General features: G+C 45.2%; 1 protein-coding gene and 1 long non-coding RNA gene across 17 annotated transcripts in view; both read left to right on the top strand.

Annotated features, from left to right (window-relative positions):
* Window positions 1-22,565, top strand: part of LOC310755784 — a 92,458-nt gene that overhangs the window by 22,137 nt on the left and 47,756 nt on the right. The gene's annotated exons all lie outside the window — the stretch shown is intronic.
* LIMA1 (LIM domain and actin binding 1) overlaps window positions 591-22,565 on the top strand; it is a 68,519-nt gene continuing 46,544 nt past the window's right edge. For 3 of the 16 annotated variants that reach the window (XM_083598673.1, XM_083598664.1, XM_083598665.1), the window contains exons 1-2: window positions 629-756; window positions 18,795-18,931. In XM_083598673.1, coding sequence (XP_083454799.1) covers window positions 18,813-18,931 — 119 coding nt within the window. In that variant the 5' untranslated portion in view covers window positions 629-756; window positions 18,795-18,812. Of the gene's footprint in view, window positions 757-10,582; window positions 10,694-18,794; window positions 18,932-22,565 lie in introns of those variants that run through there. The other 13 variants (XM_083598658.1, XM_083598669.1, XM_083598670.1 and 10 more) reach the window with 11 other exon arrangements.

Here is a 22,565-nt window from a genome sequence, read left to right on the forward strand (position 1 = left end):
GGAAATCAGCCCTGAGTGCTCACTGGAAGGACAGATCGTGAAGTTGAGGCTCCAATACTTTGGCCACCTCATGAGAAGAGAAGACACCCTGGAAAAGACCCTGATGTTGGGAAAGATGGAGGGCACAAGGAGAAGGGGACGACGGAGGACGAGATGGTTGGACAGTGTTCTCGAAGCTACCAACATGAGTCTGACCCAACTGTGGGACAGCTGAAAACGCTGGCAGCGTTAATATAAATCCAACAGTGTAAAGTTTTGATGGGTGCAATCATGGAAAACTCATCGGTATGGTTTTTGTAAAATATGCAGGGATTTAGGAGATGCAAAAAAAAGAAGGTAAATCGTTGATATATTAAGGGTGTAAAAGGAGCATTTGATTCGCCGCTTTCGCTTGCGGAACGAAACGCCCATGCGCGCTCCTCGACCTTTCCCTTTGCGCTCGTGGCAACCGGGAGAAAAAAAAAAACAAAAAACGGGACAGATCGAGAGAGAGAGAGAGAGAGAGAGAGAGCCGCATCGGGGCGGAGCATGCGCAAAAGCAGCCTGGGTTGGGAGGCGAGGGGGCGTGGCTGAGGGGCGGGCGCAGGCGGTTCGGATTCCAGAAGGGGGCGTGGCCACCGCTGCGCTCTTTTTTCCCGTCCGGCGTCCAAGGTGCGCCGCGGCTGCTGCTATAGCGAAAGCAACAGGTGCGCGTCGCGGCAAAGGAAGGAAGGAAGGTCCGGCTGGCGGGGAGCGGCCGTCGGAAGCTCGAGCGAGGTAGGTAGCGAAGGGTAGCCGAGGGCACCTCGCCGATCTCCCTGGCCGGGCGCTTAGTCGCTGGGATGCACCGGTCCAGCGGTGCCTACGATTTCTCCCCGTGGGGGTGGGCTCGCTTTTCTGCGGCGGGTGACCCCCCGATTCCCGAGGCGACGGAGTCGGCAGGTGCAACGGAAAAACCTTCACCATTGCCCCCTTCCCGGAGGGGAGGACCCTTAATAATGATGATGATGATAATTCTATTATTTGTACCCAGCACAACACCCTCCCCGCCTTTCCCCAGGGGAACGACCAATAATAATAATAATAATAATAATAATAATAATTCTATTATTTATACCCAGCACGGCCCCCTCCCCGCTTTCCCCAGGGGAACGACCCATAATAATAATAATAATAATAATAATAATAATTCTATTATTTATACCCAGCACAACCCCTTCCCCCACACTCTGGGCAGCTTCTAGCAGAATATATATATATATATATATATAAGCACACAATAGAACACCAGGAGTTAAAAACGTCTCCATACAGGGCTGCCTTCAGATGTCATCTGAAAATGGTGTAGTTCTTTTATCTCCTTGACACCTGATGGGAGGGTGTTTGGCCAGGGCAGAGAAGACCCTCTGCCCTCTTTGAAATATGTCGTGTTTCGAGAGGGGGGTGCCAGGGGAGCCCACGTCAATAAAATATTGGTTGGAGGCAGGTAAGCCCTGCCCAGCATCATGGATCGCATGATGTACACTATTTGAATGGCAATCCCCTCAAATATTTTATTGAGTGGGATCTCAAAGGGATTTCAGCCCCTAGGAGTTGGCTCCTATGTGGGGAGCAGATGACAACACCACAATAAAAGGAGGATTTGGGTACTTTGGTTATAAAGCTTCAAATGGTAAAAAAAGGGTTAAAATACTCTGGTATATGTAACTCATGGCTAGCCCAAGTATAGGATAGGCTGTGGCTCCTCAGATGCTGCCAGCGTTTGGGTGGATTGTAATTTGACTAAACTGCAAGGGCTGGCAACCCTAATTTGCAGGCAGGTGCATTTTAATTTGTGTGTGTGTATCTGGGGTGTTGGACATCATCTCCTGTTCCACCAGTAGGAACTGTGCACTTCTGCTGGGCCTGGAGGTGCTATGATTCCTGGTCTCTAAAGTTCTTGCGCTGCATTTACCTCAACGGGTCACTTGAGGGTGAAACTATCCAGTGTCTTATCGATTGCACAGTCCCAAGTGCTTGGTGGTTCGGTTAACTGGTCTGGAAGTGCAATGTGGTTTATCCTACTGGGCCAGCTATGTGGGATCCTTGCTGGATCTTCTCGGGATGTGAGGAGGAGGAAATGGTCAACCTGTATATTCACAGAATATTTTGCAAGATTAACGGCTCCCTTCATAGTTTTCTCTTGCATCTGTGATTGCAAGTGAAGACTGCTGCTATTCTCCGGAGACTAGACCTGGTCCTGGAGATCTACTGTTCCTTGTATTTATTGAAAACATTTTTTTCACTGTACCTGCTGCCTTTGCTAAGGCTAGGAATGGGGACTCTGGCCTTCCAGATGTGCTGCCATATCCCATTAGCCTATGGCAAGTGATGAAGGATGATGGGAGTTGTAGTCTAATAACATCTGGATGCCGCAGGTCCCTGACAGGTCCACCTAAGTCCCTGACTTAGGTCTGTTTATGTTGTGGCCGCTGTGTTGGGGTGTTCTTGAGCTTTTTGGCCCTTTTAGCTTGTTCAGGTGGTGGAGGTGAGCATATTGGATTTTGCAGGCTGCTTGTTGATTATAGAAAGCAACTAAGCGCTTCTGTAGAGCATACTGGTACTTAAAATAAGCCTGACCATGAATACTTCACAGGTAGTTTTCTCTCTCTAGGTCCAGCTCAGGGCTGTGTGCTTGTTGACATGGTGTTCTCATTCTGCACATTCAATGGTGCAGTGCTTGCTTTTTTTGGTGAGCATAATCAGGTAATGGCAATGAATTTGCTAGATCAGTGTAGTACTCGTCTGTGTAGAAGTTACAAAAAGGGAAGTTGGCAAAGTACTGTGGTTTCTTTGGTAACTGGTTATTACCTGGGATTTGTCCTCATGTCTGTTTTCCAGCAGAAGGATCACACCACACCTTCCTAATGAAGACTTTGAAAGTGATTGCAGATCACTGTGTATTCTCAGCTTAAATTGGGCTCTTTTAACCAAGGGGCCCTGGGACAAAGGACGGAAGAAAGACAACACAATCACATGCTTATAAATATGCCCAAAGCACCTGTGTGGTGGTTTGTTAAAGCTCTGGGTGTGCCTGGAAAGATTTGTCAAAGTTTCTCCAAAAAATCTCCTCCTGCCAGCTCGCGGCCTTGACTCACCTTTCTACCTGAGCATTGGAAATCTCTCTTGGGTTCATAGTGCAAATGAGGAAGTGGTTACTAATGCCCAGAGTGAAAATCTTCTTTAGAATCCAAGCTGGATATTCTTGACTCTAACCTGCAAGAGAGAGAATATCTAGAGTGGCTCTCTTCGGTAGACAAGTGTTTAGGAACCTGTATCTGAAGTTAAACAGTTGCTCTATTGCATAAAGAGTGGATATCTCTCACTTTCCACTTTTATTCTGTTAAAAGTGTATGTTGCTTATTAGATTTTTTTTTAGATCAGTTAATGGATTCCTTCAGTGGAGGGTCAGACTGTGCAGGGACAACCTATACTTGCAACAGTTTGGTTTCCGTACTAAACAGACCTCACGCGAAGCACTCGGGGGCAAGGTACAACATTTGCATTTCTTCCCTTGTTTAAAGTGTAGTGGGCAGAGGAAGGAAGCTTTGCAACTCATTATATTAACAAACCTTTGCTCTTGAGTGGGGTGGAGAGGGAAAGGAATGTGAAACCTGTAGTGTTTTTCTTCCCTTCTTTGCAGTGATAAATATTTGGAGCACAGATGCAAAATTGAGGGATGTCACTCATCTCCTTCCCAATTTTTAGCAGAATGAACGTCTTTCCTTCTTTCCTCTGTTATCAGGCATTGTGTGCATGCCCTGTCATAGCATCTCAGTATTGAACCTGGCCTGCAGTATTGGATATGGATTAATTATGGGTTTCACTGTGGGTGACATCTTCATAGCTACTAATATGGTTACCATCTTGGACTTGGGTAAGGTTGCCCCTTTGGTCAGGCAAAATACGGGACAGGTCCAGGGGATGGGGTGGGGGAATTAATATATTACTTTACCTGGTGCAGAAATAGATACCATAAATACAATCAGAGAGCAATAATTTGAGCTGACTCACCACCACTTTTGTAAGGAAGGAGATTTTGGAACAAGTGCCCTCATGTTTTAGCTGCTACTCTGTGCTTAGTGATTTCTTTTTCTTCTGTTCTTGCTCTTTGATCGGCCACACTTCCTCCTTGTTGCCTGTACAAACTCTCCACCAAACCGGATAGAATTAGGCCCATGCAAAGTGCAGTCTCCCCCTTCTTGCTCTTCAGCTCCCCCACCCAGATCTGCCCACCCCACGTCCCATGATAATGGCTCTCTTCCTCATGGACCCATACTCTGCCTACAAAAAATTCCTGCTTTTGCTCTCACTCTTCTCCTGCCACTGGACCCACCCTCCGGTCATGCAGTTTTCAGGATGAGAATGAGAATGAGCTTGAATACGTGAAAAAAGGCCGTTTGATGTCCAAACAGGACCAGGGACACTTTTCTCCCCCCCCCCAAAAAAAGGACAATCACATTTTTCCAGGGATGAGTGGCAACCCTAGACGTGGGACTTGTCCACATTTGAGCATTATTTAGCTGTTAACCTGCTTTCCCCCATTCAAATTAGGATGGAGTACGTAGTTCATACTGACATGTATTTGAATTTTTTTTTAAGAGAAGCAATTTTGTTCTTTCCTGTTCATACCAGTAGACATTCCCTTTTGTGTCTGTCCCTGCCTTTTAATTTGCTGCTTCTGTTATGCCAATTAAGAACTGATGTCGGACCTTTTTGTTTTAGTTCCCCACTCAATAAGTGTGCAAGAGCCCACAGTCAGGTGAAATTAAATTTGCTTGTGCAGTGTTCTGGTTGTGTGCAAAACTGAGGAATCGAAGGGGGGGGGGATCCTCTATTCACGAGGATACTAGAATAGTTAGGAGCACATGAAAAGGAGAACAGCAGAAAGTGACAATTGATCCACCCACCTAAAACATCGAAAAAATTGTCCTCTATCCTGAGTGGAGATTATTCACCTATCGGGTAAACCCAAGTTTACAGAGGAAAAACATTGGGATTGGGATTGTTTGAAGGCAACTATGCAGATTAAATGAGAATGCATACAGTTGCCAGTGCAGAATAAACTCAGAATAAGCTCCTGCGTGGATAAGCCCTTAATGCAGGCTTCCTCAACCTCGGCCCTTCAGATCTTTTGGACTACAATTCCCATCATCCCTGACCACTGGTCTTGCTAGCTAGGGATCATGGAAGTTGTAGGCCAAAAACATCTGGAGGGCCAAGGCTGAGGAAGCCTGCCTTAATGTAATGTTGCTGCTGACTACCATTCTATTTCTTTTCCCTTCTCTCCTGCCTTCTAATATTGTAGTGTGATGATAGCCTATTAGTTAGAAGTATTAATTAGTATTAATTAGACTAGCTGCCTTGAACTTTTGAAGATGTCGATATTATGAAAGCTGAAACTCTGGCAAGGCTGGGAGAAGGAATAGGGACAGGGATGCGGGAAATGTACGTATATCATAATATTTTTTGCTAGAAAAGGCTTCTGAGATAGTTTAGGCTACACTGAGAACTTGTGGCTTGCTCAAGGTCACGCAGTGGTGTCTTCAGAAATGGTGAATTTTTCTGTGCGCATGCCACCCGAATGTATACAGCAAATGCATGACCACTAAAGGCACTCTAAAGGAACATGTGTTGCAGAGCTAGCATGGTGTGGGTCTGCCTGCTAAGGTGTGCACTTGGTTTGCACCTTGTGCATTGAGTAACCCCCCCCCCAAGTTCCCTTGTGGAGCAGAGACCCAAATCTGGGTCTGCCCAAACAAACCCAAAGCCCTCTGCAATGCTTTGCCCCTTGTCGGTTTAGAATGGTAGACTTCTTTCCAAATTCAGTGGTTAGCTACGTTGACTGTAAGTCATCATTCTAGATTGTGCTGGCGAAGGCAGCTTCTAAAGGAAGTGTTAAGCTGAACTATTATGGCGGAGAAGCTTAATGAGGGAGCTCATGTGTACCGTGGCACAGAGCCAGCAAAGAGTCTGAGCATTTTGATGGCAAAAGCAGGTAATTGTACTATTGCAGATGTCCATCTCTTCTGCCATAAACGTTACCCCTGGAAACAAGAGACCCTTTCTACGGGGCGTTAAATGACCCCTTGTGTTTGAATATGAGCTTCCCGATTCAGTAGCGATCTCTTATCAGCCGGATCTTATTAGCAAATGGCTACAACTGTCTCTGGGTTAACTTCAGTTTTTCTTTCAAGCATTCTGCCTGGGTTAGCGGTTGCTGTGCTGCAGAAAGTTTTAAAATAGGAGTTTTAAACTGCTGCACAACCATTAGGAACTGGCTGTGAAGAAGGAGACTGTCGGGTCTCCAGAGAAAAGAGAATGACATGGTCGAAGTCTGCTATGCCAGGGGTTCTTGTCATGTTTTTTTAAATTTAAAGATTAAAAACCCAGAACTGTCCCATGCCAACTTTATTAGGTTAAAATTTGTTTCACAAGCGCCAATCCGGGTGTTGGTTTTCCTCCCGTCTTTTCAATAACTAGTAATTTATGTACATATTTATTCAGTTTATATCCTGCCCTTCTTCCTGAAGGAGCCCAGGGCAGCAACACATCTATAATAAAGTTGAGGATGTGATAAAGGTTTAGAAAGGGAGTTTACTTTTATAGGAACAAGAGCAGGGTGTAATATGGGGAGCAGCATTTAATGCTTATCTGCCAGTTCACAAGTTCTACAGCTATCAACTTAACAGCCTTGTTTGATTCAAGGCATCTTCTAGAGCAGATTCCAGGGGCTAACATATTTGAAAAAGATGGTTTCTTACTAGTAAATTCTAATCAGTTCTGTATTTTCTGCTGCACAGGCAAGTTTAAACGAATCAATGTATGGAAAGGAGTAGTAAATTATTACTGAAAATAGTTTTGCAGGAGGCAATAAAATTAGAAATGTTGTGGGGAAAAGTATTCAAGAGACTGAGGATGAATCACATTTCCTCTAACGTTTCTCCGATGAAAATAGGGACATCCCATTCCACAATGATAATTTTACTATTTATATCCCACCCACCAGACTGGGTTTCCCCAGTCTCTCTGGACAGCTTCCCACATACAGTGGTACCTTGATTCTCGAATTTAATCCCCGGAATGGTTCGAAAACAAAGGCGCGTATTCTGATTGGCTGCAGGAGCTTCACTCAATCAGAAGCTGCGGAAGCCATGTTGGATGTTCGGCTTCCGAAAAACGTCCACGAACCAGAACACTCACTTCTGGGGTTGCGATGTTCGGGAGCCGATTTGTTTGACAGCTAAGTTGTTTGACTACCAAGGTACCACCGTATAGAAAAACATAATAAAACATTAAACATTTTTTTTTAAAAGCTTCCCTCTACAGGATTGCCTTCAGACGGCTCAGGGGTCAGATAACTCCATACCCTCCAACATTTCTCCAGTGAAAATGGGGGCATCCTAAGGAAAAGCAGGACATTCCGGGATCAGATCAGAAACCGGGGTGGCGTCTCTAAATCAGGGACGTCCCTGGAAAATAGGGACACTTTGGGGGTCTGCAATTGTTATCAAGCCATTATGGTCTTGGTGTGTGTGTGTGTTCCATTTTGTTGCTGCCAAAACTAAAACCCTGCTATAAATAAAGCCCAGCAGAGCAACAACTGCTACCATTAGTTATCTGATTAGAAATTTTAATTAGTTTCTTCATATATGTAGCTGTTGGTTAAGGAGTGGCATCTGAAGGTAGGGTGTTCTTATCTGCCACATCACATAATTCTGACTGATCAAAGGTTAAACAACAATGTTAAAGCTACATTTATCACTGCATAAAGTTTGCTGCCCATTTCCTTAACTCAGTGAGTGAACAGTAGTCTCGCTCCAGTTCCCTGGGTGTTCTGAAAGTGATCTAAACTAGAACTTTGTGTGAAATTTATTTAAAGAACAACCTCTTTTTAAAATGGTTCTGAGTTTTCATGTTTGCCACCCTGCGCAACTCAGATTAGTTGTAGTGTGGCTGGAAGGGAGAAGACACCTGAGATGATCGGTATACTGTAACATATGGGTAGGCAAACTAAGGCCCGGGGGCTGGATCCGGCCCAATCACCTTCTAAATCTGGCCCACGGACGGTCTGGGAATCAGCGTGTTTTTACATGAGTAGAATGTGTCCTATTTAAAATGCATCTCTGGGTTATTTGTGGGGCATAGGAATTCGTTCATCCCCCCCCCCCAAATATAGTCTGGCCCCTCACAAGGTCTGAGGGACAGTGGACCGGCCCCCGGCTGAAAAAGTTTGCTGACCCCTGCGGCGTAACACATTGTACGTACACTGTTCCACCGAAATAAACCGCCCGCCAATAAACCATTGTGGACTGATGTACAGATACAATGGGCAGAAAAGGCTACGATAAAGGAATGCAGTTGGGAAATGTATTGTCCTCCTTCCTAGCCTAGAGTGGCTGGGGAAACACAGCCAGATGGATGGGGTATAATTAATAAATTATTATTATTATATATTATTACTATCCTTGTGCTTTGAACAGGCTGGTATAGATACTGAATTTGGGTGTGATGCTGCAGTTGTGGCTGGAAGTGGACAACTTCTGCTTCTTTGGGTGGTTGCTCATAACCAAGTAAGATTGTCTTCCATGAGCACGGTTCTAACAGTGAGTCTGTAAGTGACTCACTTCGTCGTGGTGACTGGGCTTGCACGTTCCTATGATCCTTGTGAGCAAAGCTGTTGGGAATCTCATACTCCCAACAGGGTCACCCAAGGCAGTTAAGGTCAAAGGGAAGGAGCTAGACAAAGAATGATCCAAGAAGTCCTCAACGGCAGAACAGGCGGATGATAACAAGCTGTATGTTATGACGGCTGTGAAGGCGGATAAGAATCTACCAGTCGTCGTGATACTCATGCCATCAGAATAGAGCCTTACTGTGAAGACTGTGCGTTGGTCAGTGTGCACTGATCTACACACATAAATTCACGCACAGGCGTCTTCCAAAAACCCATCCCAAACCCAAACCCCAAAAGTCCCATGGCGACCAGCAAATTGTAGGACTGTGAAATCTGGAAGCCCCTAGTCATGAATCGGCGGTGGATACAGATTCAGTTGTTCTGACTCAAGGAATGAGGCAGTTGAGCAGCTTGGCAGCTGTATTCATGACTGAGCAGCCCTATTTAGGATCCACTCTGCTCACCCCAAAAAGGGGGAGGGGCTAGAAAAGGTGCCCTGAACATAGTCTGCTTCCCAGTTTCCCTGACTGGATTACCGCGCCTAGTGGGGTCACCACCCAGCTGTCGTAAAAGACAATTGAACTTTGGAACATGGAATATACAAACTTTGTTGGATAAGACAGATAATGAGCGTCCCAAACGCAGAACTGCAATCATTGCAGGAGAGCTGTGACATTTTAACATCAATATTGCAGCGCTTCAAGAAACTCGGAAGAGCAGGTGAGGGACAACTGAAGGAAGTGGACAGCCATTTCATGTCCACTCATTCAGGAGTAGCCTTGGTGCACTCAGTGAAAATTCCTCCCTTATCCCAGAATGGATAACTTTGAAGTGGGAGTGACGTGACCATCTCGTGTTTGCTAAGAAACTTTTATCTCCTTTAAAGATTAACAATGCGCTTGGTAATCACCCAAAGGTTTCTGGGGATGAGAAACCTTAGATATGTCCGCAATGTGTTTACTTAGTGACGCCCATGTGAGTAAAGAGAATGCAGACTAAAATTCATAGGGAAAACGAACAGACTGGTAATGTTATCACTTCTGAAACAAACAACACCCTTGGCTGTCTCGATCATAAAACCTGCCAATGTTAACGATAATCATGGCTTCAGACATGGTTTATAGGCATAGCACAAATATTTATTATATTATTTATGAGATTTCTGGATCAACGTATCCTATAAAGAGACTGCAGGCCCTTCATATTATAAAGCAATTTTATTATACAACAAATCAAAACTCTCTTTGGTAAAAGGCAGCAGTGCAGAATGAAAAGTTCAAGCCTGTGGGCAGCCAGTTCAGTCCCTCCAAAGGCCCTGGAGAAAAAGTGAGTTTTGATTGGCGGTGGGATTCTGCCACCCTAGTTACCATCTTGCCTCTTCCACATGTGGCATGCCATAGCCGAGAAGGCCCTGTCTCATGTCATTACACAGTGAACCACGCTGCTGGTATGATGATAAAATGTATGCATGCTTCCCCGGTGGCAGGGTCCAGGACATTTGATATTGCATTCCCTGGGATTAATGCAGGAACTGTCTACTGAATCATTGCTATGGAAATCTGTTACAAAATTTGTGCGATCTCCACAGCAGCCTCACGCTTTCATAACTTCTTTGGAAAGGGGCAATGCTTTTCTTATATTGGTAGCATCACAATATTGGGCTTTAACCAGTCCCTGAAATTGAGAGATACTTTTATTAAGACCAGCCTGATGTATTGTCTTAATCCTTGAGTTTTCCAGAGCATAATGTTCGCAAAATAAGCTGTTTATCTTAAACTTTCCCCTTAATTCCCACTAATAATCGAAAAACAAAACTCTTATGAAATGCCTGGCTCCCAGATGTACCTGAAAATATTTGTACTCTTGGCAAAAGTACAAGCGTGTGCCAGTGCCTTTGCATGTTTCTACAGATGCACAAAAAGGCAAAACATTCTCTGTTGCTTTTGCAGTTCCGTAAGCTTCTTACTCAGTTGTTGTGGAGGCAGTTTCGTCGTTAAGGTGAGTCGCAAATACCTTTCGCTCTAAGCGCTCGTTTAGAGGGCAAGTGGACTCGATGCCGAGGAGAAAAAAGCCATAAAGCTACTGAGCTCTCCAAATCGCTTTCAGACTTTCACCTTTCTTACCCTGTTTTCCTTAGCAATAATTTGTAGGGCAGAGTGAACGTCACAGCTGAAGCTTGCTGGACAGGGCTGAGCTTTAGCAAAAGCCTGCAAGTTTTCTGTTGTTGCTTCAGAACGTGCTGTTCTCTGCTTCTGACTTGTATGTAGTTTCTGAGGAGGCTGTGGGGCACCTAGCAGTCTCTGTGTTAAAGCTTTCTGTACCTCCCCCCCCCTTCCCTGCCGCTTGTATTGAATTTCAGAACTCCTGACTTAAGCAAAACTGACTGGTTCCCCAGCTATGGATCAGCTTCTGTACTCCCTAAACCATGCAAGGCTTCTTTGGGATCCTAAAGTCCACATTTGTCGCTCTCCAAAGCTTCTGTTTCATGGGGAGTGGCAAGAGGACCTACCTAGGCAATGTTTGCTCTGCAGATGAGTGCTCATGTGTAAACATTAACCAGAAAAAACACACCAAAAGCCACTTAGCTGTCCTGAACCAGCACATGCTGGGAAGAGAAAAAGCCGGGGAGTGAAAGCCATCGACCTGGATGACCTTTACTAATTTTGTTCGGAGGGAACTCTGGACTTCCTTGGAAGCTTATCAGCCACCCCTCTGTGAGATGCTCAGTACTGGCAAGCAAGCTCTGGGTGCGAGAGCCGGTCCTGCCCTGAATCTGCAGGTGGAGGGAGACAAATGTTCCCGAGCGTGCTCAGTTTGTCGGGCAACGGGGAGGCCTAAGGGTGAGGCCAATGCCTTGTATGGGGTCTTCCACAATGCGCAGTTCCGTCCTTCCAGAAAGCCTTTCTTGGCGGTTGACACAGCAGAGTCTGGAACAGTTAAATGGAACCAATGCGTTCTTCCGAAATCAATAGCCCGTAGACCTGAAAGTCCATATTGGCACTTAAAACGGCGCTTTCGCAGCCATCCAAGATAGCATTTTGCAGTTGGAGAAGCTTCACCCTTTTTTTAAAAAAAGCGGTAAAGAAGAACATATAAATTATGGTCGCAATCGGTTTGTAAGCAAACATAATCCTATTATTACCGAGTGAATGTGTAATATGAAATTGTGGGGCTGTGCCTATCAAAAGTCTCCAATGTAGTGAGATAGGTAAGGTAAAGGGACCCCTGACCATTAGGTCCAGTCGTGACCGACTCTGGGGTTGCAGCGCTCATCTCGCTTTATTGGCCGAGGGAGCTGGTGTACAGCTTCCGGGTCATGTGGCCAGCATGACTAAGCCGCTTCTGGCGAACCAGAGCAGCGCATGGAAACACCGTTTACCTTCCCGCTGGAGTGGTACCTATTTATCTACTTGCACTTTGACGTGCTTTTAACTGCTAGGTTGGCAGGAGCAGCGACCGAGCAACGGGAGCATCGCACCGACCTTCTGATCGGCAAGCCCTAGGCTCTGTGGTTTAACCCACAGCGCCACGCGCGTCCCATGTAGTGAGATACAGTGGCATAAAACATTAGTCTAATGCAAGACAGAGCAAGAGGGAGGAGAGTAATATATGTAGTCAGTTTAATCTGCAGGATTAGTCTGCAGGGCTGAGATTGAGTCGCACACTTATTCATTGTTTGAGGCTATTTTGTTGCTGGTGTGTCTCTGCAACACACCGAGTAGTGTTGGTAAGAAAGCTCATCTTTTAATATTAAATCCTTATGCTGCAGTATCTCAGAAAGGGGCCCATAGCAAAGTTTTGGTGGAATGCAAACTTATTTAAACTTAATCCACGTTTAAATGGTTGGCAGCCTTCGTATGCGTGAGCTCATGCAACACCTGTGGTGTTTAATGCCACTGGCAGTGGTTGATGTTCTGTGCTTCTCAGTCTTATTTTCCAAGTGGAGCTAAATCATTCTTACCGCATTGCTTTTTGTGCTCCCTCTGGCAGTGCCATGTACCCCCTGAACTGGTTGCTTTACCAGGCAAAAGACGGGCTTTTTGTTTGTTTGGAGGCTCATAAGGAAGAACTTGGTGCATTTGTCTTAATGCAGACTGTTGTGTTCTTGCTACTGACCTCTAAGAACATCATCATCATCATCATCATCATCATCATCATCATCATCATTTATTATTGATACCCCGCCCATCTGGCTGGGTTTCCCCAGCCACTCTGGGCGGCTTCCAACAGAATATTGAAATCCAATAGTCTATTAAACATTAAAAGCTTCCCTAAACAAGGCTGCCTTCAAATGTCTTCTAAAAGTCTGGTAGTTGTTGTTGTCTTTGACATCTGGTGGGAGGGCGTTCTGCAGGGCGGGTGCCACTACTGAGAAGGCCCTTTGCCTGGTTCCCTATAACTTGGCTTCTCGCAGCGAGGGAACCACCAGAAGGCCCTTGGTGCTGGACCTCAGTGTCCAGGCAGAATGATGGGGGTGGAGACGCTCCTTCAGGTATACTGGGCCGAGGCCGTTTAGGGCTTTAAAGGTCAGCACCAACACTTTGAATTGTGCCTGGAAACGTACTGGGAGCCAGTGTAGGTCTTTCAAGACCGGTGTTATGTGGTCTTGGCGGCCGCTCCCAGTCACCAGTCTAGCTGCAGCATTCTGGATGTTACTGACCTCTTAAGCACATGAAATACCCTAAGGATCCAAATGTATAGAGCAGCCTGTAGAGCTCAGTTGGTTCAAGGGTGGTGCTGATAAAGCCAAGGTTGCAGGTTCGATCCCTGTATGGGACGGCTACATATTCCTCTATTGCAGGCGGTTGGACTGCATGATCCTCAGGGTCCTGTCCAACTCTACAATTCTATGTTTAGTGTGCAGCTTTCTCCCCCCCCCCCTTACCTGCCACCAGTTGGCACTAGGGCGGCGCGATATATCGTTCAAAACCGGTTTGAAGCCCATATCGTGATGTCGGTTTCATTATTTTTGACCTGGCAATGTTGTTGTTTAGTCGTTTAGTCGTGTCCGACTCTTTGTGACCCCCTGGACCAGAGCACGCCAGGCACTCCTGTCTTTCACTGCCTCCCACAGTTTGGTCAAACTCATGTTGGTAGCCTTGAGAACAGTATCCAACCATCTCGTCCTCTGTCGTCCCCTTCTCCTTGTGCCCTCCATCTTTCCCAACGTCAGGGTCTGGCAATACATTGGCAATACATTGTGAATTATGGTGCGTTCGTGCGCATGCTATGCAAAAATCACAATGTAGGGAAAAGCGTGATGCCAGCCAATGCTTCTCTCGATTCCTGCAGCCCTTGTTAACTCGGCTGGCTCAGCTCTCCCCTGGCTCCTGCAGGGGGCAGCGAATCATGAGGGCAGGAGCCGGCAAAAAGCCACAGAGCGGGGAAAACCATGAAGCCAGCCAATGCCTCCATCTTTATTTCAGACAGCGCGATATATAGCGATATGTCACAATGTTTAGCTGGTGATCCATCGCAATGTTGACATGCACTGCTCAACTTCCTTGAACAACGGCTGTGTGGCATTATACTTAAGGCCGAACTTTTGCACCCGTTCCATTCCCCCCCCATTTTTTATTCATTTTATAACACAAATAAAGAACACAAACAGAAAAACAAGCAATACAAATAAATTCTTGTCATATCCTTATTTTTCTAAATATTGTTAAGTGGGCTTCCCCGAGTCCCACCTATCTGATTTTCATTTTACTTCATCTTTAGCAGTTTATATATATCATAATTTCTAACCATTTTTTTAAATCACACTTAAAATAACTTTTTTATCACTTGCAAATAATACTATTTTAAAATACCCTATCTTCTACTTCTAACCCTACAGCCTGTATCCACTTCCAAAGCTATTCTAAGTTTTAAATATTAACATATTTTTTCAAATATTCCTTAAACTTCTTCCAGTCTTCTTCCACCGTCTCTTCTCTCTGGTCTCGGAGTCTCCCGGTCAGTTCGGCAAGTTCCAAATAGTCCATCATCTTCATCTGCCATTCTTCGATAGTTGGTAAATCTTGTTTCTTCCAATTCTTCGCTAGCAATATTCTCGCAGCTGTTGTGGCGTACAGAAAAACTTTTGCGCCCATTCCAGGGACAAGTGACATGAACTTACGTCCCTGCACTGGTTTGCATGACGGCTGTCTCTGTCTTGGCAGTTTAGGGCAAGGTTCACACAAACTGCGGAGACACGACATTGTGGCCAGGCCAGGGGTTGGGAGCTTGGCACGCTGAAATGCTAGTTTGAAAGAGAGAAAACATTGGCACACGGGAAAGTAGCTACAAACAAGGGAAGGGTTCTAGCCTAGTCTGTACTGGCTTGTCTAAGGGCCAAACATGTTTGCCTGGATTGCGCAAATGACGGACGTGGAACCTCTTGTCCCATAGTTGAATGGTGATAGTTCATTACCTGCTTCGACATGTTGGAAGGTGCGTTAACTTGAAGCCACTGATGCAGGCAAACCGACAAATATGCAGTGCAATTGTGATATTAGGAAACACCCCACAGAGTCCATATATGGCATAGCTGCCAACTTTCAGATTTGAAAATAAGGGATCAGCAGCCTCACCTGTCCCAGCGACAGTCTATGGGATATCTAACAATCCAGGATAGCAGCGGGAAGCAGCGGGAAACGGTGCTGGAATAAGGGAATTTCCCGTAAAAAAAGGGAAGGTTGACAGCTATGATATACAGTGGTACCTCAGGTTACGTACTTAATTCGTTCCGGAGGTACACTATTAACCTGAAACTGTTCTTGACCTGAAGCACCACTTTAGCTAACGAGGCCTCCTGCTGCTGCCGCGCCTCCAGAGCATGATTTCTGTTCTCATCCCTGAAGCAAAGTTCTTAACCTGAGGTAATATTTCTGGATTAGCAGAGTCTGTAACCTGAAGCGTATGTAACCTGAAGCGTATGTAACCCAAGCTACCACTGTACAGTCTTTGAGCAGATCGCATCCCTTGCGCGCTTAAATTTTCAGCTTTGGATCTCATGCACACAGGAGCAAGTTGGGGAACCCAGTGGCGTAGCGTGGGGGGTGCAGGGGGGGGCCGGCCGCACCGGGCGCAACATCTGGGGTTAGGGCAAATCCACGGGTTAGGGGGCGCAAATCCACGGGTTAGGGGGCGCAAATTACTTGCCTTGCCCCGGGTGCTGACAACCCACGCTACGCCACTGGGGGAACCTGCCAAATGCTTAAAAATTGGCTGTGTCTGAGGCCAAAGGTCCCTCGTCTGTACTCCACCCTCCCCAATTTGCCCTGCTTAGTGCTTCATGTTATTGCTATGCTTTCTCATCCCCTTATGAATGCGTATGTGCGTGAGAACCTGTGCTTTTAACTGAATTCGCCAAGCCCTGCTCTTGTGGCCTTTTCCTGTCATTTTCTGCTGCTGCTACTCCTTTTATTATTCCAGAGAATAGAAAGAGTCTGTCCCTCGGGTCAGCCTCCACCCAGGGGAATGTAACTTCCTCTAGATTGGTCTCTGTGGTCAGGTCAGTTTCCCAAGCTAGCAAAGTAGAAGAACCAGTTCTCGTATTTAATTTGAACAGGGTCTTCTTGCTGCTGTTGGGCCTCTGCCTCTGGTTTTGGAAACTGGATTTAAGTGAGCAGTGTCTCCTGGTTAGCTTTCCTTCACCCGCGGGCTGCCTGCAAAATGAGATTTAAGATGTTTGATGTAGTGCACCTCACCTCCCTTAGTAGATCTCTTCCCCTTCTTAAAATCTCAGAGTGAGCAGAGATGGGGAAATCGGCCCTCCCTCGCCCGTCAACTTGCCTGAATGACTGCCTCATGTTGTTTGTTTTGGCAGACTCCGATGCCCGCTTTGTCCCTGTGTCTCCTTTGGCAGTACTGTTACACGACGTAATAATGTTATCCACAAATCAAGGGTTCATTCATCCCTTACTCATCCAACGTGATATATGCCACCATCTGCCAGCAATGCCCCTTCTATATTCCTCATAGGACAACACAGGCCAGTCCCTATGCAAAAGAATAAATGGACACAAATCTGACATCAGAAATGACATTATTCAAAAGCTATTAGGGGAACATCCCCGGAGCGAATTATACTTCAAAGGGAGACTGCAGCGTGGCTTACAATTCAGCAGGAACTTCAATGTTATTGCTTGCGGATTGAACAGAGACAAAGGGTTTTTGGCACATTATCTCTGTTGATTGGCATACCTAGGTCAGGGAAATTTGTGTTACCAGATAACTTTTAACTATGTAATTACCACTGTTTGATGATGATGGTTTTTTTTTTTTGCATTTCCTTCTGATGTTGCTGTTTACACTATCCCTCTCCCCCGTCCAGCTCTGCCCAATGTTATACAGTGGTACCTCGGGTTAAGAACTTAATTCGTTCTGGAGGTCCGCTCTTAACCTGAAACTGTTCTTAACCTGAGGTACCACTTTACCTAATGGGGCCTCCCCGCTGCTGCCACACGATTTGTGTTCTCATCCTGAAGCAAAGTTCGTAACCCGGGGTACTATTTCTGGGTTAGCGGAGTCTGTAACCTGAAGCATCTGTAACCTGAAGCGTTTGTAACCCGAGGTGCCACTGTATTCGGGAAAACACTTTATGCGTTTGTTGTTGTAGTAGTAGCAGTAATAGTAATAATCCTCACTTTGTTAATGACCCTCCTTCTGTTCTCCTTTAATGGCCCATCTCTTATGTATTTTGGTGTTTCCATTTTGTGAACAGGGATCTTCAGAGGAACGGCAGTATACAAATTTAATAAATAATAAAAGCATCATCTCTCAGGCTGTTTCCAGAGGAAGCTGCCCTGACTTACATTTTAACTATGGCCGGATCCAGAGGTTCAGGAAGCTTGAATAAATTCTAGCTCTTTACTGGATCCAGCATTTTAGGGGGAGTCTAGAACCCCCAGACTCACAACACTATGATGATGGAATCCAGAGGAAAGAGATTACAAGGCTGCTAACTTTCATGCAGTTCATGGTAACTTGGGGGAAATGCTAACTCACCTTCTTGGTAAAGGATGCTATTGGTTAATTTTTTTGTCTACCTTTCAGATACTTCAGAGGTTATTCATTCCTGCTCCCTGCAGTATCCTTGATTAGTTCTTCTTAGCCGGTGTTGTGCCATAGTTAGTGTAGGGCTTGGACATTGGCAAGATTTCTTCTTTTAGTGTCAATAATAATAATAAATAATAATAATAATTATACCTGCCCATCTGGCGGGGTTCCATTCATTTCAAGCAGCCTTTGCAATGAACATAATGCCACCCATAGACTTCAGATCCATAAATGAGTTGAGCTATGCTTATTGCAATTGCCTTTGATTTACCGTATTTTTCCGTGTACCGTATAAGACTAGTTGTTGTTTTTTTTAACCAAAAAAATACGTTTAAAATTGGGGCTCGTCTTTATACACGGGTAGTGCTGAGGGATGTTTTCTTAATTTGGGGTCCCCCCAAATAGGGGGTGTCTTATACATGGGGGCGTCTTATAGATGGAAAAATACGGTACTTCAAATTGTATTTTAAAATAGTTTGAGCAGTGGCAGCCAACTAACTCATTTTGTCGGTGCAAGGATTTATGCTTGTGCAATGGAACAACCCCATTTTCTCTGCATCTTCCCCATATCTCCTCCAACTGCCCTGCGAACAGTCTTGGGGGAGGAGAGGGGAGGAAGAGGTGGAATAAGTTAGTTGGCTACCACCCATTATTTCTGCTGTGCTTGGCTTTTTTTCTTCAAGATAATCAGGTAGTATTGCAATATTAAGCTTCCACTACAGTTGAACTTATCCATAACTCATTGAGAAGTGTTTGCATGGGAACTGCGTTTGCTGAGGCTCCTCAACTGTAACCTCCTCTTCTTGTAATGCAGATTACGCAACTATAAGATGGGGGGCAGGTGTCTTTGTTGCTGTGGATATGTTTTTCTTTTTTAGTAATTCAACTGAAGATTTCTTCAGGCATATTTCAGGGAATCTAGCATGAAACCAATTAAACCTTTCTTTCTTTTAACAACTTGAGAGCAGGCAGTGGAATGAAGAGAAATGTAGAAGTCTGCCATGGAGCAAGAGAAGTATTCGATGTAAAATCTTTTCCCCCCTTCGCTCTCTAGTTGCTGTTGCATTTCAAGATGGAGCCGTCTCCCTTTAACAGAAGGCAATGGACGTCACATTCTCTGAGGATCACTGCCAAGGAGTTGTCTTTTGTCAACAAGAACAAGTCATCGGCTCTCATGGAGAGGTTCTCCAAGTAAGTTCTGCGACTGTCCTGTCCAAGAGTACTGACTGTTCTTTCTATGAGAACAGAGGTAACAACTAGCAGCTGGCCATATTTTTTTGTATGTATGTATTTTGAAGAGCACGAGACTCCTAATCTGGGGTTTGAACCCCAAATTGGGCAAAATATTCCTGCACTGCAGGGGGTTGTGCTTAGATGACCCTTGTGGTCCCTTCCAACTCTGGGATTCTATGATTCTACTCCTGTGCTAGAGAAACTGAACATTATTCTTGACATAGGTCTTCCCTCTGACTTAATCTGGACATTCCCATCCCTCCAAACCATAGTTTCGTATTCCTGTAAATTAGAACACAACAACAACAATTTTATTATTTACAACCTGCCCATCTGGCTGGGTTTCCCCAGCCACTCTGGGTGGCTCCCAACAGAATATTGAAAATGCGATAAAACATCAGACATCAAAAACTTCCCTAAACAGGGCTGCCTTCAGATGTCTTCCAAAAGTCAGATAGTTGTTTATTTCCTTGACATCTGATGGGAGGGCATTCCACAGGGCAGGTGCCACTACTGAGAAGGCCCTCTGCCTGGTTCCCTGTAACCTCACTTCTCGCAGTGAGGGAATTGCTAGAAGGCCCTCAATGCTGGACCTCAGTGTCCGGGCTGGATGATGGGGGTGGAGATGCTCCTTCAGGTATACTGGGCTTGACTTTCCCAGGTGTACAGGCGAGTTATGCTTTAACAACTTGTTTGCTTTTTGTTCTGTTTTCTTCATTTCTTATTTTAATGGCCTCTGGAGGTGCATTTGTGATTATGGGTTGTCAATTCAGACGTCACACTCAACCAGCGTTTGCTGTGATGTCAGAACTGATCCCCTGTGTATTAGAGCTGTTCTTTCCAGAGAGGGCTGGGGAATGTCACCATGTTTTTGTTGAACTAGGAAAACAAACATCGTGGTAGCTAAGGTGTGTAGCTTGCCAAATCATCTACCTTAAGTGTTTTCAGGAAATGCTTCCCCTGGATTCCTGATAGCAGCTCAGTTTGAGGTTTCTGAAGGAGGAAATAATAGAATCAAAAGGAGTTGGCTTTTGTAATCCATGCTTTCAGCAATCCTAGCTGGTATGAACATGACAACGCCTTCTCCGCTGACAGAAATTGGAACTGGCTGCATGTGGAAGCATTCAATGTGGGGCACGGGAGGCTAGCCACTCTGAATATTTTAAAACACCTTGTTGCTTAAGAAATGTGGCCTGTTAAGAGGCTTAACATGACGTTTCTTCTGCCAGTGCTTGTGTGTAATTTTCTTACCGACTGAAAAATAGGCCCCCCCCCAACAGTTCAGCAGGAGGTTTACAGACATCTGATTTTTGTACTACTAATGTCCTGATCTGTACTTGTACAACACCTCCAGTGAGTACTTTTTTGGCCTCTTTTTAGAAAGTGTAGTAGAATCCCAAACAATCGAGTCCTCAGGAAAACTATCAGCGTGGATTGTGTGTCTATATATGGATTGTCCATATATATATAGTTATATTTATTAGTCCCCTGTTCCCAAAAAGTGAAACTCAAAGCCCCTTACAAAAATGAACGTTTAAAACAAGGAATATCTTTCTGTCCTGTCTGTCTGTCTGTATCTTTCTATATCTCCCTCTTTGGAAGTACTGTTCCTGATACCCAGTGTTACGTACTGAGCTGAATAGGATCCAAACTGCAGCAGTCTGATTGGTCCTAGAACAATAGGATCCAAAAGGCAGCAGTCTGATTGGTCCTAGAACAATAGGATTCAGAATGCAGCAGTCTGATTGGTCCTAGAACAATGCAGCAGTATGATTGGTTGGCAGGAACCACCCAATCATGCTCCAGATAGAAGTGAATCCACAACCTGATTGGCTTACAGTAGAATTCCGGAATTAGCCAATCATGTGCAGCCCATTGTGTAAATAATGTATATAAAGCAGATACTTTGAGGGGACATTCATTCATTCCTCCTCACCACTATGAGCTGAATAAAGAGCATGAAATCACTTTGCGACTCTGAGTATATTTCACCCAGATCCAGCACTGCTTCTCTGAATCCTAGTGTTACACAATCCCTTTGCAGCAGGTCCATTTTTTTGCTTCTAGGATTTCAGAACTATAAACGCCCTACATTTATTTGCTTCCAATTACGCTTCAACACATTGGCACATTTATTGTGGTCAGATGCCACCCAGTGGCAAGAAGAGTTGGGCTGGGGCAGCGTGAAGATGCTTTTATTCAATATTTTGGAGCACAGGGTGCAGGGAGAGATGCAAAAGTAGGAGCTTTCTTCTTTGATTCGTACTATTTCTCCAGCCTAGCAAAATGATAAAGTGGCAGGGAATGAACCCCCTGCCACATAAGGGAGACAGCGAATTGAGGTGCTTAAGAGTGTTAGACCAGCACCCAGGAAACCTTGCTGCCCAACCATTGACGTTCAGCCGTGAAGCTCATTGTGGTTGACCTTGAACCAGTCACTATCTCCCATCCTAATCTACCGCACAGAGTTATAAATTGCAGGGACGATTACCCTCAGCGTTTGAAATTCGCCAGGCGCATTTTGCACCTGGCTGTTGGCCACTGGCAGCCAAGTGAAGATGCCTGGGTGCCAAGATGGTGCCTGGCGTCTCCACCATCTGGAGGTGTATGCCAGGGGATCCTTGGATCTTGACTGTTTTCACACACTAGTAATGCATCAAGTAGAATTCCATCCATTATATTTTATCTGCACAATCAGAGTGGATTTCAGGAGCCAAAAAGTCGTAATAAAAAAAAAATGACCTTTGAGCCATCTAGCCCCCAAAATGGAAACTAGGCATTCCGTTTTAGAGACCCTGGTTCAAGGAGCCATTTGGCACCTAGCTTCTATATCTAACATTGCTTAACATGTATTCCCCTTTGTTGTTGTTGTTTAGTCGTTTAGTTATGTCCAACTCTTCGTGACCCCATGGACCAGAGCACGCCAGGCACTCCTGTCTTCTACTGCCTCCTGCAGTTTGGTCAAACTCATGCTGGTAGCTTCAAGAATACTATCCAACCATCTCGTCCTCTGTCATCCCCTTCTCCTTGTGCCCTCCATCTTTCCCAACATCAGGGTCTTTTCCAGGGAGTCTTCTCTTCTCATGAGGTGGCCAAAGTATTGGAGCCTCAGCTTCAGGATCTGTTCTTCCAGTGAGCACTCAGGGGTGATTTCCTTAAGAATGGGTAGGACTGATATTCTTGCAGTCCATGGGACTCTCAAGAGTCTTCTCCAGCACCATAATTCAAAAGCATCAATTCTTCGGCGATCAGCCTTCTTTATAGTCCATCTCTCACTTCCATACATCACTACTGGGAAAACCATAGCTTTAACTATACGGACCTTTGTTGGCAAGGTGACGTCTCTGCTTTTTAAGATGCTGTCTAGGTTTGTCATTGCTTTTCTCCCAAGAAGCAGGCGTCTTCTAATTTTGTGGCTGCTGTCACCATCTGCAGTGATCATGGAGCCCAAGAAAGTAAAATCTCTCACTGCCTCCATTTCTTCCCCTTCTATTTGCCAGGAGGTGATGGGCCCAGTGGCCATGATCTTCATTTTTTTGATGTTGAGCTTCAGACCATATTTTGCTCTCTCCTCTTTCACCCTCATTAAATG

This window comes from Podarcis filfolensis (genome assembly GCF_964270895.1).
Source record: "Podarcis filfolensis genome assembly, chromosome: 2".
NCBI classification, from domain to species: Eukaryota; Metazoa; Chordata; class Lepidosauria; order Squamata; family Lacertidae; genus Podarcis; species Podarcis filfolensis.